Source organism: Martes martes (genome assembly GCF_963455335.1).
Source record: "Martes martes genome assembly, chromosome: 16".
Classification (NCBI taxonomy): domain Eukaryota; kingdom Metazoa; phylum Chordata; class Mammalia; order Carnivora; family Mustelidae; genus Martes; species Martes martes.
In genome coordinates this window covers 16,966,436-16,980,787 of record NC_137904.1, presented here as the reverse complement: position 1 = coordinate 16,980,787, position 14,352 = coordinate 16,966,436, and the positions used below count along the sequence as shown (strand labels likewise).

At 51.7% G+C, this 14,352-nt stretch overlaps 1 protein-coding gene across 2 annotated transcripts in view; it reads right to left on the bottom strand.

Moving 5' to 3' along the window:
- ATP2A3 (ATPase sarcoplasmic/endoplasmic reticulum Ca2+ transporting 3) overlaps positions 1-7,929 on the bottom strand; it is a 33,831-nt gene extending 25,902 nt beyond the window's left edge. For both annotated transcript variants that reach the window (XM_080825424.1, XM_080825425.1), the window contains exon 1: positions 7,672-7,929. In XM_080825424.1, the coding sequence (XP_080681550.1) occupies positions 7,672-7,789 (118 nt within the window). In that variant the 5' untranslated portion in view covers positions 7,790-7,929. The remainder of the gene's footprint in view (positions 1-7,671) is intronic.
- Between the last annotated feature and the right edge of the window lie 6,423 nt (positions 7,930-14,352).

The following is a 14,352-nucleotide window of genomic DNA, read 5'->3' as shown; positions in this document are numbered from 1 at the left end:
CTCCCCTTCCGCATTCTGACCCAAAATCTGACTCAGGATCCACTCTTTGGTGGTCATTTGTTCCCCAGATACTTCTGATTCTTTCCCCCTTGTGGGCACATAGTAGGACTGCGGACGTCGTGCAAGTTACAAAAAGAAGGATGCAAGTTAGTTCTGAGCAGGGGCACTAACGTGGTGGCAGGAGACTCTGGAGTTAGAAAGGCAGTGTCCTGGAGAACTTTCTGTGCTGACAGAAGTGCCCTCTAGCTGCATGGTAGCTACTAACTGCACACACCTATTGAGCACTGGGCATGTGGTTAATGTGAGTGAGGAGACAAATTTTAAATTCTACTTAATTTTCATTCATTTAAATTTAAATAACCACCCAAGGCTAGTGGCTGTGTATTGGACAGTGCAGATCTAGAGCTCTTTGGCCCTCTTTGGCCCAGTAACCAGCAACCTGTGAGATGGTGTCTGCTCTGTGAACCAGAATCACAGAGTATAGGAAACATGAAGCCCCCAGATAACCTGCCATTGAGATATGTATATATATATACAGTGTGAGGAAGAAATGACCTGTATTGTTTTAAGTCACTGAGACATGGGGTTTGTTACTGGATCCTGACTGGTACCCCCTTCTCCCCAGACCTACAAGGTTCCCCTTCTACCCTTACCCACTCCCTTGGGGAAGGCTCAGCCAGCCACGAGGTCACAGAAGATGCCCTGCCTACCTCTGCACATACAATGTACATGCTTCTAGTCTTGCCTGAGCAGCTGGCTCCCAGTGCAGTCCTGAACCTCATTTGGAAGGTAGAGTACCCAGCTAAATCCTGAAGGGCTGCTGTGAGGATTATCCTCATTATTAATAAGAACCACACTTACTGAGCACCTTCTATGTCTTAAGCAGCGTGCCAAGTGCTCTACCTCCATTATTTCCAGAGATCGATGGGGAGGTATCATACACAAAGCATACACGAGGGCCCTCCACAGCTAGCATAACTACGGCAGAATTATTAGTGTTGAGTGTGCCAGGTCCCATGCATCATCTAGTGCTTTAACTCTCACGGGATTCCCAAACAACCTGACAAGGAAGAGACAATTATTATTCCCATTTTATAGAGTAGACAACTGAGGCACAGAGAGGTTGAATGACTAGTTTATGGTCATACAGCTGGGAGGGGGCAGCCCTGAACTCAGGTGGTCTGGCTTTTGTCCCCCTGCTTGGCACCTCCTGATTAGCTCCTAAGCTGCTCTGCCTTCCTACCCCATCCCGCTGCTTTCCCTGGCCAAAGTCACTTGAGAGAGAGAACTTGGCATCCCACGTTCTGATTGTTAGGTTGGATGCCCTCATCCCATCGACTAACTCACTCCTCCATTGTGACCCCAGAACCACTAGCCAAATCAGCCCTGCCCCAAAAGGCTCTGCTATCCTCACAGGTGGTTTTAGTGAGGGTTTTTTGAGAGTTACTAGGCTCTGTCTCCTCAGGCCTGGTCTTCTTCAAATTCCAATCCTGCCAAGACCCCAGACAACCCAATTTTCCCTTCACATGACTGGCTCCCTGGGCCATGGAGGAACTAGGAGGGGCCAGGAGACTAGCAGCGATTAGGAGAGCACCCTCCCAGCCTCTCCCCAGGCATCCCTGTTAGATGCTATTTCCCTCTTGTTATCCTCAGGCTGTGTGGGGGAGGGAGTTGAGCCCTCAGCAGTGCCAGATATCCCACCTTTTCAATGGGGAGAATGGCCCAGCCCTGCCTGCCTCTTGATGTCATTCGCCAGGCTGTGCAGGAAAAGATGGTAGTAGGAAACACTGCCCCCTATCCTAGCTGGGCCTGCCTGGTGGGAAGTAACCCCTCACTATTCTTTTGAAATAGTGTAGCTCTGGACCTCTCACCTGGTGGACTCTGCCAGACAACCCCTGCTCTGGGTCACTGATGCCAGACTGAGCTGGCCTACACCCCCGGATGCCCAATGTGGGGTGGGCCTGGAGGGGTCTGAAGTTAGTCTGTGGGTCCTGGGGGGCAAAAAGGAGTATATGATCAGAGAAGCTTCACGGTTTAGAGCAAGGAGTCTGGCCCAGAGGGCTAAGTTCATGTCTTGCTCTATCTCTTGATAGTTCTCTGGCTATGGAAAAGTCACTTAACCCCTTCAGTTTCCCATCTGCAAAATAAGTATAATAGTAACTCCTCTTAAGTCACTGTGAAGATTAAATGACATGCTATTCATAAATTGCTTAGAACAGGCACAGCACATTGTAAGTACTCAATAAACATTAGCTAGAATATTAGTTATTAAAATGAAGCTCCATGCCAGTAGGACTTTGTTAAGTGCAGTGCTTCCAACACCTGAAGCAGTGCCTGGCACATAGTAGGTGCTCAAAAAGATCTGTGAGCGAGTGAATGACCCTGCCTGTGCCCTACTCTTGGACCCTCAATGGCTCTTCTTGGCCAGCAGAATTAAGACCAACCTTAGGATGGCCTTCAGGGCCTTCCTGGATCTGCCTGAACCTGGCCATCCAGAATCCTCTTACAGCTTAGGCATACGTCTGTCTGCCAGCCAAGCGAGATGCCTCAGAATTGCTACCACCTTCCCCGGTTTTGCTAGAGCTTTTTCCCCCTCCAAAATTTTGCTCAGGCTATTCCTTCTGCACAGAGTACCCTTCCCTAACACCCAGCCTTTCAGGAAGGCTTCCTGGAAAGCCCCTCCCCCTATCACCCTGCCCTTCTTTACCAGTCATCAGTATCAGGGCCACCCGCACCTGACTTGGGCACTTCCAGGGTGGGGAGGGGCTGAATCATCTCTGGGTCCACAAAGAGCCTCACAGAATTGTTTACTCAGTTGTCCCACGGTTCAGGTAAAGGCCCTGGGCCCAGTGCCTGGAGCCAAGGAGAAGTGGGGTGCAGGGCCAAGTCTGCCCTAGGCTCCATGCACCACCTGCTCTCCTAATCTACCCTCTTGACTCCTTTCTTCTCATCTCAAAACATTGGAAACTGGTATTTCAACTTCTAAATGTCGGTTCCAGCCTGGAGAGGCAAGAGCTCACCAAGGTCTTCCTCAAAGGTCAGGTTACAGAGCAATTAAATCACCACTTGGAGAGTCAGGGAGACGCCTTCACTGAGCAGACCCCACCCAGCCCACCTGGCCCTGTCTGGGTCTCAAGGACCTACCTAGAGTGGACAACATGGCCCTGCTCTCAAGGGGGCGTTGGGAAGCAGCTGTCCCAGTGCAGGGATCTACAGCCAACCTGGCTGATCTGGCACTAGGAAACCCTGGCAACGGGGTTGCTTAGCATCTGTGTGCCAGCTGTGCTGTGGACAGACTCAGCCCTGCCTCAGGGAGCTCCTGGTACAAGGGGAGGGGTGGCTGCTCCTGGGAGGGGGCTCTAAGACTGTCCAAGAGGGCCAGTGGGCATGAAATCTACAGGGAAGCCTGAAAGACCAACACCTGCAAGCAAAACACACCTCCGTCAGATCCAAGAGCCATTTCACATCCTGAAAGGTCTTCAGGGGATCTCTTTAGGAGTTCCATGTCTGTAACTGAGGAGGACACTGAGGCCAAGGAGGGACAAGTCTTCCTAAGGCCACCCAGCGATTTGGACCACTCAGACCTCACCCCGTCCTCCTGCTTGGCCCCACTCCCCTTGGCCAATTTTCCAAGGGCCACACATCTGTATTTCCTGAGTTCCGGAGGCCAGCTGGGGTCTGGGCTGAGGGCAGGAGATAAGGTCACAGCCCCAGACACCATTGGCAGTAATCTAAATCTGGCCATCCCTTCCACCTGCAGCTCTGGTGCCATTGTATCCATGACACAGATGGGCAGTGTAAGGCCCAGGATAGCAGGCTCTGGTTCCTTTTAGAGACCCTCCCCCAGAAGGGGAATAACCCCAGACTTCTGGGATCTTGCGTGACTCCCATATCACTGGGCTCTCCAGGACCACTGGGTGTTGGTGCACTTGGGAGTACAAGCCCAACACAATTCAGCCTCTTGCTTTGGCTCATGTCCAGCAAAGGTGATGGGCAGTCCGTTCAAGGACATGAGGAAATCAAATAGCTCCTAAATATACGGAAAAATGCCCAACCCAATTTTTAAACAGTGAAATGCGAAGTAAAACTATGAGAAGACCCTTTCTTTACCATCAGATGGGCACGGATCAAAATGTCCGGTAATGCACTGCAGTTGTGCAGGGGTGTGGAAACAGGCATGTCAACTTTAAGGAGAACAACTTAATAACAGCTGTCAAATTTACACTACACATGCCTTTTGACCCAAGAATTCCACTTCTAGGAATTTAACCTTTGGCAATATTGACAAGTGTGTGACAAGTGATGTGGGGACAAGAGTATGCCTTGTAATGTGTCATAGGAGAGGCTATGAACAATCCAAGTGCCCTCCAAAAGCCAGGCAAAGAAATACTACAACAGCCACATGAAACTCTGCATAGCCACTAGGAAGACTACAGATGCCCCACATGGCACCATGTCCAAGAGTGATTATCACGGAAAAACAGGGGCAAAACAGCACTCACAATCATTACCGTTTGTGTAAAAAAGATCACAGATCTAGATGTGTATGTACACAGAATATCCTGGAAAGGAGACACAGAACACTGGGAACACTGTGGTTGGGGACAGGTCTAGGGAGACTTTATAATGTCTTCTGTACCCTTTGAATGTTGTACTATGTGCACAGTTTCATTAAAAAAAAAAAAAACTGAAAGGATGTAGAAAGCCTCTGGAAGAAGCTGAGTCCTGTGGGCACCTCTGGGACCTACAGAGCAGGGCATGCTCACAAGAGGTGCTGGGCCAGGAGCCTCCTACTCACTGCCCTGTTGGGGTTTCAGAGGACATGTCTATTCACTGGGGTTGAGATAGGCTGTGTTCTGTGTGTATGGGGGACTCCCGGGTGGCAAACTCACCCGCACTGCTGAGGAAGGAGGAAGAGAAGGTGGCAGGGCAGGATCCCCAGTCCCTGCTTTACAGCCTCCCTTCCTCCATCCACCAGCAGAATTTGCAAACCCTAGGACTTAAGCAAATGAGTTCTTTGTGGTTTCCAGCACTAACGACTTTGCAGGTGCATAGACTCCTGGGGTGGGGGAGGACACTAGTCCCTGGGGTGTTTCCCTCCACCTGTAGGTTTGGCTCACCCCCACCACCCAGCTGGCCTGGAGCCTGGCCCAGACTCTTCTGCTACAAGGAGGGATGGCTTGGTGTGCGTACTTACAAGCAACCCTATGATGAAGAAATCAAGACACAGAGAGGAGAAGTGGCTTATTTAGGATGACACAGTTATGAAGAGGGCAGAGCTAAGGTTCAAAACTCTGTCAGCCCTACCCAAGAGATGCGTATACCACTCTAGATCACCCAAGAGAGAAAGACCTCCCCAGTGGCTATAGAAACTGCAGGACACCCATGCCTCCTCTTCAGCTGGGGCTGATCAGAGTAAGAGTGTGAGGCAGGAAGGGGCAACTGGCTCCCCTCTCCTCACCTGAGGACTTCCAGAGCCCTGAAATGCTTCCAAAGGAAGAAGCCAGTCAGTGATCTGAGGGATCTCTGGGGCCCTGTGAGGCTGGTGGCATTGCTGGGATAGCTACTGCCTAGCTGACCCACCTCCTAGCACAGCCACCAATACCATGGATCCAGGGCCTGTGGAACAAGTGACTCCCTTGTACAGACAGAAAAAGTGAGGCTAAAGAGGGTTAGGTACCCAATACCACTTCTACCAAGTATTGTGTGACCTTGGGCAAGCTAATATGCTGGTGACTCAGTTACCTCCTCCATAAAATGGGAGTGACAACAGTTGTTTTCATGGAGTTGTTTTGGGGAATAAATAAGAGAGGCAAAGTGTTAAGAACAGTGTCTGGCACATAGTAAGTGCTCAGTGATCACTAGCTTTTATTATTATTATTACCAAAACACAGGGGAACCAGGGGAACCCATCAACGGCCCCCAACCAGTGGCCACCTACCTACCATCCCCTGAATGCACATCCACCTCTTTGGGGACCTATAAACCAACATCCTTGTCCATCACCTCACACAGATGCTCAGTGGCTTGCTCACCCCCAAATCCCCTTACTTACACAAAACAACATAGGGGAGAACTAGAGGTTCCCTCCTTCTCAGGCAGCCCCCCCCCCCCCCGCTGGATCAATGAACACATGGGAACCAGGAAGAAGAGGGATGTTTCCCAGGGCTACACAGGGCCTCTGGAGGCAGAACCAAAGGCTGGGTCTCCAGTTTTCCTTGGGATTCAGGACTCCCAAGATGGAGGCCACAGCAGCACAAAAGAGGCTATGGAACCCCAATTCTGCTGCCCTAACCCCCATCCCCACCCCAAGGTTCGGGGACAGGTCCTGCTGTCTTGCCCTCTAGCAGCAATGACACCCTCCCTGCCAAGTCACTAATGGAGGATATTAAATAATATTTATCTCTCTAGTTCCTCCCACAGCTCAACTAAATATAGCAACTAATTTTTTTGGAAAAGGATTTCTGCTCCAGAAAGATAATATTTATATAAGAGGTGGTTTTCATAAACCAATACAAAACCCAAAGCTTCCTTTCTGACAGCTCTCAGTAATTTTAGCCATCCCTGAGCCGTGAGACACTCAGGCCGGAGCACTCTCCCTTCTGGCTGGCTGGGATCCCTGAATGGGTGAGGCCCCAAGTCCTAACACAAAGTGGGTCCAGGCTGCACTTTGGGGATGGAGAGGACATTTTCATCTGGATCCCTAACATTGTGCCCAGTGCCCTGGGGGTGGATGAAGAGAGTGGCAAGTGACTTGAGGAGGGGATCTCTACATTTTCCACCTTCACAGGGCCTCCAAATGTGCCAGGGGCCCCATCTGGATAGTACTTGGTATTTGTTATGCCTTCTGGCAGATGGAGAATCACAAACTCCTTTGAAGCTGAGGAAGAAATAATGCCATTTCCACCCAAACAGCAATAGCAGGAAGGCTCCCTCCCTGCCCAGAGATGGTCAGGTGCTGCTCCAGGTCACACAGGAGGGAAAGGCCTTCCCTGGCAAATCCCTGAGTGAGGCCTTGAGTTTGCCCGCCCCCGCGCCCCCCCCCCCCCGCAAAAGGTGGGTCTCCTGCCTCAGCAGTTCAAAGCCCCCACTGACTCCCGCCAGCCACATCCGCCTTGGGTGGCTGAAAGAGGAAGACCTGGGGGTGGGGGTGGGGGTGGGGGCACCAAGGCTGCCAGCTGACAAGCTGCACCTTCTGGAGGTTTTACTGAGCCCCCAGGGAGACCCTCAGGGCCAGCTGGGAGGCTGGGTCTCAGGGTCCCTGACTGGTCCCTGGCCAGCTGATCTCGGCGTGTGCATCTGCATGATGAGGGCAGGCTGCAGGGCGGACAGCGGATAGTGGTGGATTCAAGCTTGTGGGAGTGGATAGGGTCGGGGGTGTATGTGGAAAGCTCGGAAGGACCGCACGGGTCCCTCGGTCTGGGGGAAGGGAAGCCTGGCGTCAGGTCTCTAAACCCGGAACCCGCCCAACCTCCCGCGAAGGTGGCCGCACAGCCCCTCCGAGCGCCCCAAAGGCATCTGCAGAAGTTTCCGGAGCTCTCGCTTCCTGCCAGCCCCCGGGGACCGAAGGCTGTAAGGGGGGAGGACCGTTCCCCGGTTTCAGAGTAGGAGAGTAAACTGAGACCGCGGCGCGTGCGGCCCCAGCTTCCCCGGCCAGGCCCGCGCTCTCACCGTTGGGGCCGTAGCGCTCCCGCGCGTCAGACACCTGCTCCGGCCTCAGGCCGCTCTCGACCGTCACCGAGAAGCGCCTCAGCACGTCGGCGGCCGGGAGCAGGTGCGCCGCCTCCATGCCGCCCGCCTGATTTTCTTCGCGGTCGGCACCGTCGAGTCCGCCTCTTCGCGGGGCTACTGCGCGGGGCGCCGGGAGTTTGGGCCCGGGCGAGAGCCACGCGATGTCATGTCAGCGCCGGGATCTTCCCCGACGGCAGTGGCTGCAGAGGCTTCGGAGGCGGGCGCTAGGATGCAGCGCCCTGGGCTCCCTCCCCGGGGCGGGGCGGCGCGGAGCCCGCCCCCGCACTCACACCCCTTCCGGCAGCCCTCAGAGGCTGCCGCCGCCCCGCCCCCGCAGCGCCCCAGGACCCGGAGGCCAAGCGGCTCGCTGGTTCTGCGGAAGAGGGAACTGAGGCAGCCTGCGAGTAGTGCGCCGAGCGTGGTCGGAAGGGGTGTCAGTCCCTGTCGGGAGAGCTCTGGGCGCCCCAAGGGGCCGAGAGCTGCGGCGGGCTGCGGAGCAGGGGTCTATGAGCTGCCTTCTTCTGACCCTTCCTGGGTCCAGGGAGGTTGCAAAATAGAGGTGTCCACGGAAGGGCTTCCTACCCCCGAAAATTTGAATTATGCAAACGGTGACCCTGGATCTAGAGAGACCCCAAAAGCCTGTGAATAAGCGCATCTACGGAGATTAATGTATTCTTCTTTTGAAGTTTGTGCTTTCTTTATCTCTAACACATTTTTTTGCACTGCACGGTTATTCCTCATGCAACCAAACCTCGGACAATGAAGTGGTATATGTGAAAGAAAACCAGCCTTGTTATCTTGGACTCATACCCTCACCCCAGCAGGAAATGTAGCTTCGTAGGTGGGCACGGGGCTCCCTAAAGGCCTGAAGGAGTGAGGTGGAGGCCTCTGGCCAGGGCCCCCAGAGACAGTGATCCTGAGCGGGGGAGGGGGAGTGACTGAAGAACCCCCATTCCAGCGCTTTGCTTTCTGCTCTAGGGGAGACAAGAGAAAGGGCTGCAGGTCAGGAAAGCAATCTGTTGAAGGCAGAAACCACTGACCCCACCAAAAGGAGGAGCAAGGAGAGCAGTCTACTTCGGGCACCCCTTTTAAGACCCAGCCAGTCTCATCCCATGGGCCATCTTACCCACCAACCAAGCTGGCCTCTGCTGTCTTGCCCCTCTGGGTTCCACCTTGGCCACACAAGGTCCTAGATTCCGGGATTGAGCCCACCCAGACAGCTGTTCAGACCGTAAACTCTATAGTGTGTCTGCAGCCAGAAAGCCTTCCCAGATACTGCAGTTGCACACACAGGCCCCAGCTTCCATCCTGGCCCCTGGTTGCTGACCTCTATGCAAACCATGTGTACTCCTAACACTTGATCACTTCCTGTCAGGAGAGAACTGTAGTCCTCCTCCTCTATCTCATCTTCACTATGCCTCCTTGAGCATAGAGACTCTCAGTGAGTTTATGCTTTATCTGCACTTGGACAAACAGCGAGTGGCCAAAGTGGCATGGTCACAGGCATGCTGTCCAAAGGGCAGGTTTTTCCTCTCCACCTCCCAGCTGCCATGTACTGAGAACTTCAGTACTGGCATCTGGTCCCAGCTCTTTCTAACTCCCTCACGGGACTGGCAGAATTTACAGCCTGTCTGGCAGTGGGTATGCCTCCCTTACCTCACCAAGGGGCCAAGGTGAAGCATGGGGGAAAGGTAGGTCTTAGAAGGATTTAGACATGTGAAGAAGAGGTTGTTGCAGTCAGAAAAAACAGCCTATGTAGAAAGTGGGAAACCTCAGCTGTGTGCAAGACAGTGATTCAGTCCTTCAGCATGGCTGGATTATAAGGATCATGAACACCAGGATCAGGAAGGTAGGTTAGAGAGACTGGATGTGACACTGAGAACATTCATTGTCTGTATAAAGGCCTACATTTTGTACTGAAGGATTTTTAAACAATAAGAGATGGAGCTTCCCCCTGAAGCTTTACAAGAGGGGAGCAGAGGCTGAGGGACCCTGCAATTTTCCTGACAGAAAATGAGGCAGTGTGAACCAAGGCAGAGACAGTTGCAACGGACAGGATCCAGTAATGGATTAGATTTAGTAGTGAGAGATAGTTAGGAGTCACAAGTAACCCCCAAATTTCTGGCTTCAGTAGCTGGGTAGGTGAAGGGTTCAGCCAATTAATGTGGGAAAAGGAGTTGGGGTGCATTTGGGGCCAAGTGGAGTGTGAGGGGCCTGGGGAATTCCAGGTGGAGGTGTCTAAGGGCAGCTGTTTGTTTGGGGCTTACGGAGGATGCCTGGGAGGCAGCCTGAGCTGCTCCTGTAATCCCCCTCCCCAGCTGAGTGGCCAGGGTGGGGCCATGAGCTAGGAGTACCTCAGCCATAGGAGGTGAGCTGAGCCAATCACACTCTCTCTTGCGAGTTTAAGCTTGAGCTCGAGATTATATCCAGAGGGCAATAGGTACTTGGACTAGAGTTAGAGGGCCAGAGTTAACATCTTCTCAAGTACAGCAGAGGGAAAATGCAGAGGGAAAGCAGAGGGGAAAACCAAGTCCTCATGAAGCAAGAAATTGAGTCAAGATTCTGTGTAGTGTCAGAAGGAGAGAGAGGCAGAGACAGGGACTGCTTAATGGCATCCAAATTCCTCAGAGCTTCTACTGTACTTCTGCCCGTGGCTCCCTAAGATTCCACAGGCTACAATTGTGTGCACTTTGCACAAACCTGCCTTTATTTGTCAAAGTTTGGGCAGGTTTTGTCTTTTGCAGCCAAGGGCTATAACTAGAGTCAGATAGGCCCAGCTTTGACTTTAATCCTCACAACAACACTAGCATAAGTACTACACAATTATTACCCCATGCAGACCAGCTATGTGGGCATACAAACTGTGTGGTCCCGCAGGGCCTGATGCTTGGTTAATGCCCTGCTATCATTGTCTTGAAATTTTTAATTTTATCTCTGAACTTGTGCTTTGTAAGTGAAGTCAGCAGGTCACGCACGTGAGCAGAGAGGATAAGTCGACTATGCTGTCCCATTCCAATCTAGTGTGTGATGCTCCATGAACTTAGAATTCTGGTGGACTCATGGGAGTTCAGTGAGACTCAAATCAAATATTAAATAAGCAAGGGTGTTATATCTCCGACTGAGTAAGTGGGAGTGCTGACCACCACCTGGAGAGGCCATACTTCCCCTTTGAAGCAGAATGTGCTTCAAAAGCAAAAAGAAGGCAATAGTGTCCTAAGGAACACTTCCTTACTCATGTTATTTCCCAGCATTCACCAACCACTTGTATTAGAAAGGATGCCCTTAGAAGAAAAGGGAAAGAAAGGGTAACCCAGAGTTCCCTTTTCTTTCAGTACATCCTTATTCATGAGTGGAGCCCCAGGACTAGGATGTGTTCATATCAACAAGGGAGATAAATCAGTGAGTAAGCGTTGTGCAGTACTCCCACTGTTCTGGTCCAAACTAAATATATATGCATGCACTACAGAGGTGCTCACTGGAGGTGTGCTGGGCCCACATATGCACACACAAGCTATGAAACGCAATTGGTGTCATTCATTGTAGTGCATGCACGTGTGAGTGAAATGCTCTTAATTTTGCATTTAAAACTGGCATTGCACAAAATAAAGATGAATGTTACGATTCGGGCTGATAATTAAAATTTTGCATTTTTCTTCACTTAGAAGAGTAAAGAGCAAGTTAAAAAAAAAAAAACAAACCCATAATGACCAGTAAAGCAGAGACTGCAGAAGAAAGGAAAAGCTTTGTTATTTTAGTACCTTCAATTGCACGTTTTTCCCTCCTCTTTTTTAGACGAGGGTTCCACATTTTCATTTTGCCCTGGGCACTAAAATTATGTTGCCAACTCTGTTCTCATTTCATAGACAAAGAGAGTCTCTGAGAGCCCAGGTGACTTTCCCAGGAACACTCAGCTGGGATTCAAACTCAGGCTACTCTAACTGCAGAGTCCAGGCTCTTAAACACCCCACCAGACTCTCCCAGAGCACAAGGTGAGTGGGACTTTGACCATTGGAGAAGGGTGTTCTCCAGCCTGCACCATTCTCCCTGCCTCCTGCCTTATTTTCACTGCCAGAGTTCAAGCCCTGCTTTCTCTCTGGAGCCTCCTCCCTGGCCTTCTCCTCTCCAGACTTACCTCTGCATATAAACATTGCCTGACTGAGCTGGTGATTTCATTATTTCATCCCTCTGCTCATGAACATTTTTCAGCTCTGTATTACCTGAAGGGTAAGGTCCAAACTCTTCAACTCAGCAATCACAGTCTTTTACCATTTGGCATAACCAGGTAAACTGGTCTCCTCAAAATTCCCCAAACTGGCCTTGCACATTCTAGCTCCATCTCTTTGTTCATGTTGTTCCCCTGGCCCAGACTATTCTTCTAGCTCCTCTCCCTAAAATCTCTCTTTTCTTTGGAAACTCATTTTCTTGGCTACCCTAGCCCTGTGTATTTACATCTCCCTGCGCAGTTTTGACTGGCTCTGAATGAAGCAAGAGATCCGCCCTCCCTTTCTCCCTTCCTCCCTTCCTCCCTACCTCCCTACCTCCCTTCTAAAATATTTATCAAGAAACCAGCATGTATCAGAGACAGTGCCAGGCCCTGAGTAGACGGTCCCTGTTCTCCCTGAGCTCACTCCCTCAGTCATTAATTCCAAATAACCACACATAGAAACAGACTGCGGAGTGGCCACTGGAGTCTTGAGAAATTGTCAGGGAGGGGGTTCTCGCAGTCAGGAGCTCAGGGGAGATCTAAAGGAAGTGATTCTTCGCTGAAATCTGAAGGAACAGGGGAGGGAAACAAACTGTGTGAAGTAGGTTTTGCTGTGAGGTCTTGGAGGTGCCTGCTGTCTCTGGGCCTCAGTCTCCCTGTCTATCACGTCAGTGCTGGCTCTGGGAGGAGAGCCTGAGATAGCACAGCCCTTAGAGGAGACAGCTAGTCTGGGGCTATCCTCCCATTCCCCCACTTTGGTTTGTAAATGGACTTGACTGAAAATGCAAACAGCCCTATTGTCCTGGGAACCTCACTTCCTGTTCCCCAGGGTCATCCAGGCCCAGCAGGCAGGTGTTCCTGCTCTCTGACACCCTGCTACTGAGCACTGATTCTAAATCCGCTGTCTTAACCTCTTAACCCCCATCCACTTGGACAGCCCCCCTCTGGAGTGGCAGGAAAGACTGGCTCCCAACTGTTCAGACTGGGAAATATTCCTGTCTGTTACATATCCCAAGTTCTTTTATTTGACCTTTTGGGCTTGGGGTCCCCATGTAAGCCCCTGATACACCCCCTACCAGTCCTCCTGAGCCCTTGGCCTCTGCGGGCCTGGAGTCACTTGTGTAAGCTGTGCCCTCAGGCTCTCCCTGTTCTCTAAGATGGGGACCTCGGCCCTCTCAGATCCCTTCAGCCCTGCACCTCGGAGTGTGTCCAGATTCCTCAGTTCACCATTCATCCTCACTACTTCCTATCTCCCGGGGTTGCTATGTGGGGCCCACATCTAGTTCACTGCACACAGTAGGAAGTTTCTTGCCTCTGAATCTTTGCTTACATTGTCTCCTCTGCTTGGAACACCCCTCCATCTTTTAGTGCTCATCCCTATTAGTCCTTAAGGCCTGGAAGCCACTTCTCATCCCTGAGGCCAATAGGGCTCTGGTAGCCTGCCTGACCTTATCAGGCTCACAACATGCTAGTGTCCATTGTCCCACCGCCCTCACTGTACGTTGATACTCTTAAGGGCAGGCATCTGGTCTGACCCACCTTGATTCCCAGGAGGTGTCAGGAAGGGTGTTTGAATGACAGAGTTGAGACAGGAAAACACCAGACTCTTCCTGGGATGGGAGCATACCTGATCTTTGAGGGCTGGGGAAGTGCAGACCTGTCAGCAAAAGGACAGAGCAGGTACCCAGGGACCCTCAGCTGGCACAGGACACCCAGATCATTGCATTTTAGCCTGAGGGGACTCACCTCCTTCCTCTTGCATTTACCTCTACAAGAACACCCGGCACAGAGTGGAGGTGGGGTTGGGGACACCCGACCAGGCTGCCCACTCCTCAGCTCCTTAAGGCAACTTCCTGTCCTTGCCACTTTATCTCCCCAGCCAGGCTGAGGAGAGGAAGTTGTCCTCTCTCTCTCAGTTGTGGGCAGAGACACCCCAGACCTCAGGAAGTGGGGAGCATATCATGTGAGAGTGTCTGCTCCTTCCAGGCCTTCCTCCTCTTGCTACTTCTACCAGATTTCTCTTCCTAAAGCAGCCATGCTACTATTCTCCTGTTCAAGTGCCTTCCGTGGCTTCCTATGGTCTTCCCCCATTAAGATCAATTCCTCAGCGTGTGCTCCTTGTGCTCCTGCCCCCTCAACACCTTAAACTTACGTCACTTTGACTTATCTTCTCCATCCTTGCCCCAAGAAGAATTCCTCCCTCCCTGCCTTTGCCCATGCTGTTACCTGTTCTGGGAAACTACTTTGCTTATCTTTATCTGTCTAAAACCCTCCTTACTCTTCAAATGCCTTCTTTGGGGGGGCGCCTGGGTTGTGCATCCAACTCTTGGTTTTGGCTCAGGTGGGAATCACAGGGTCGTGAGATCTAGCCCTAAGTTGGGCTTTGTGCTCAATGCAGAGTCTGCTTGAGATTCTCT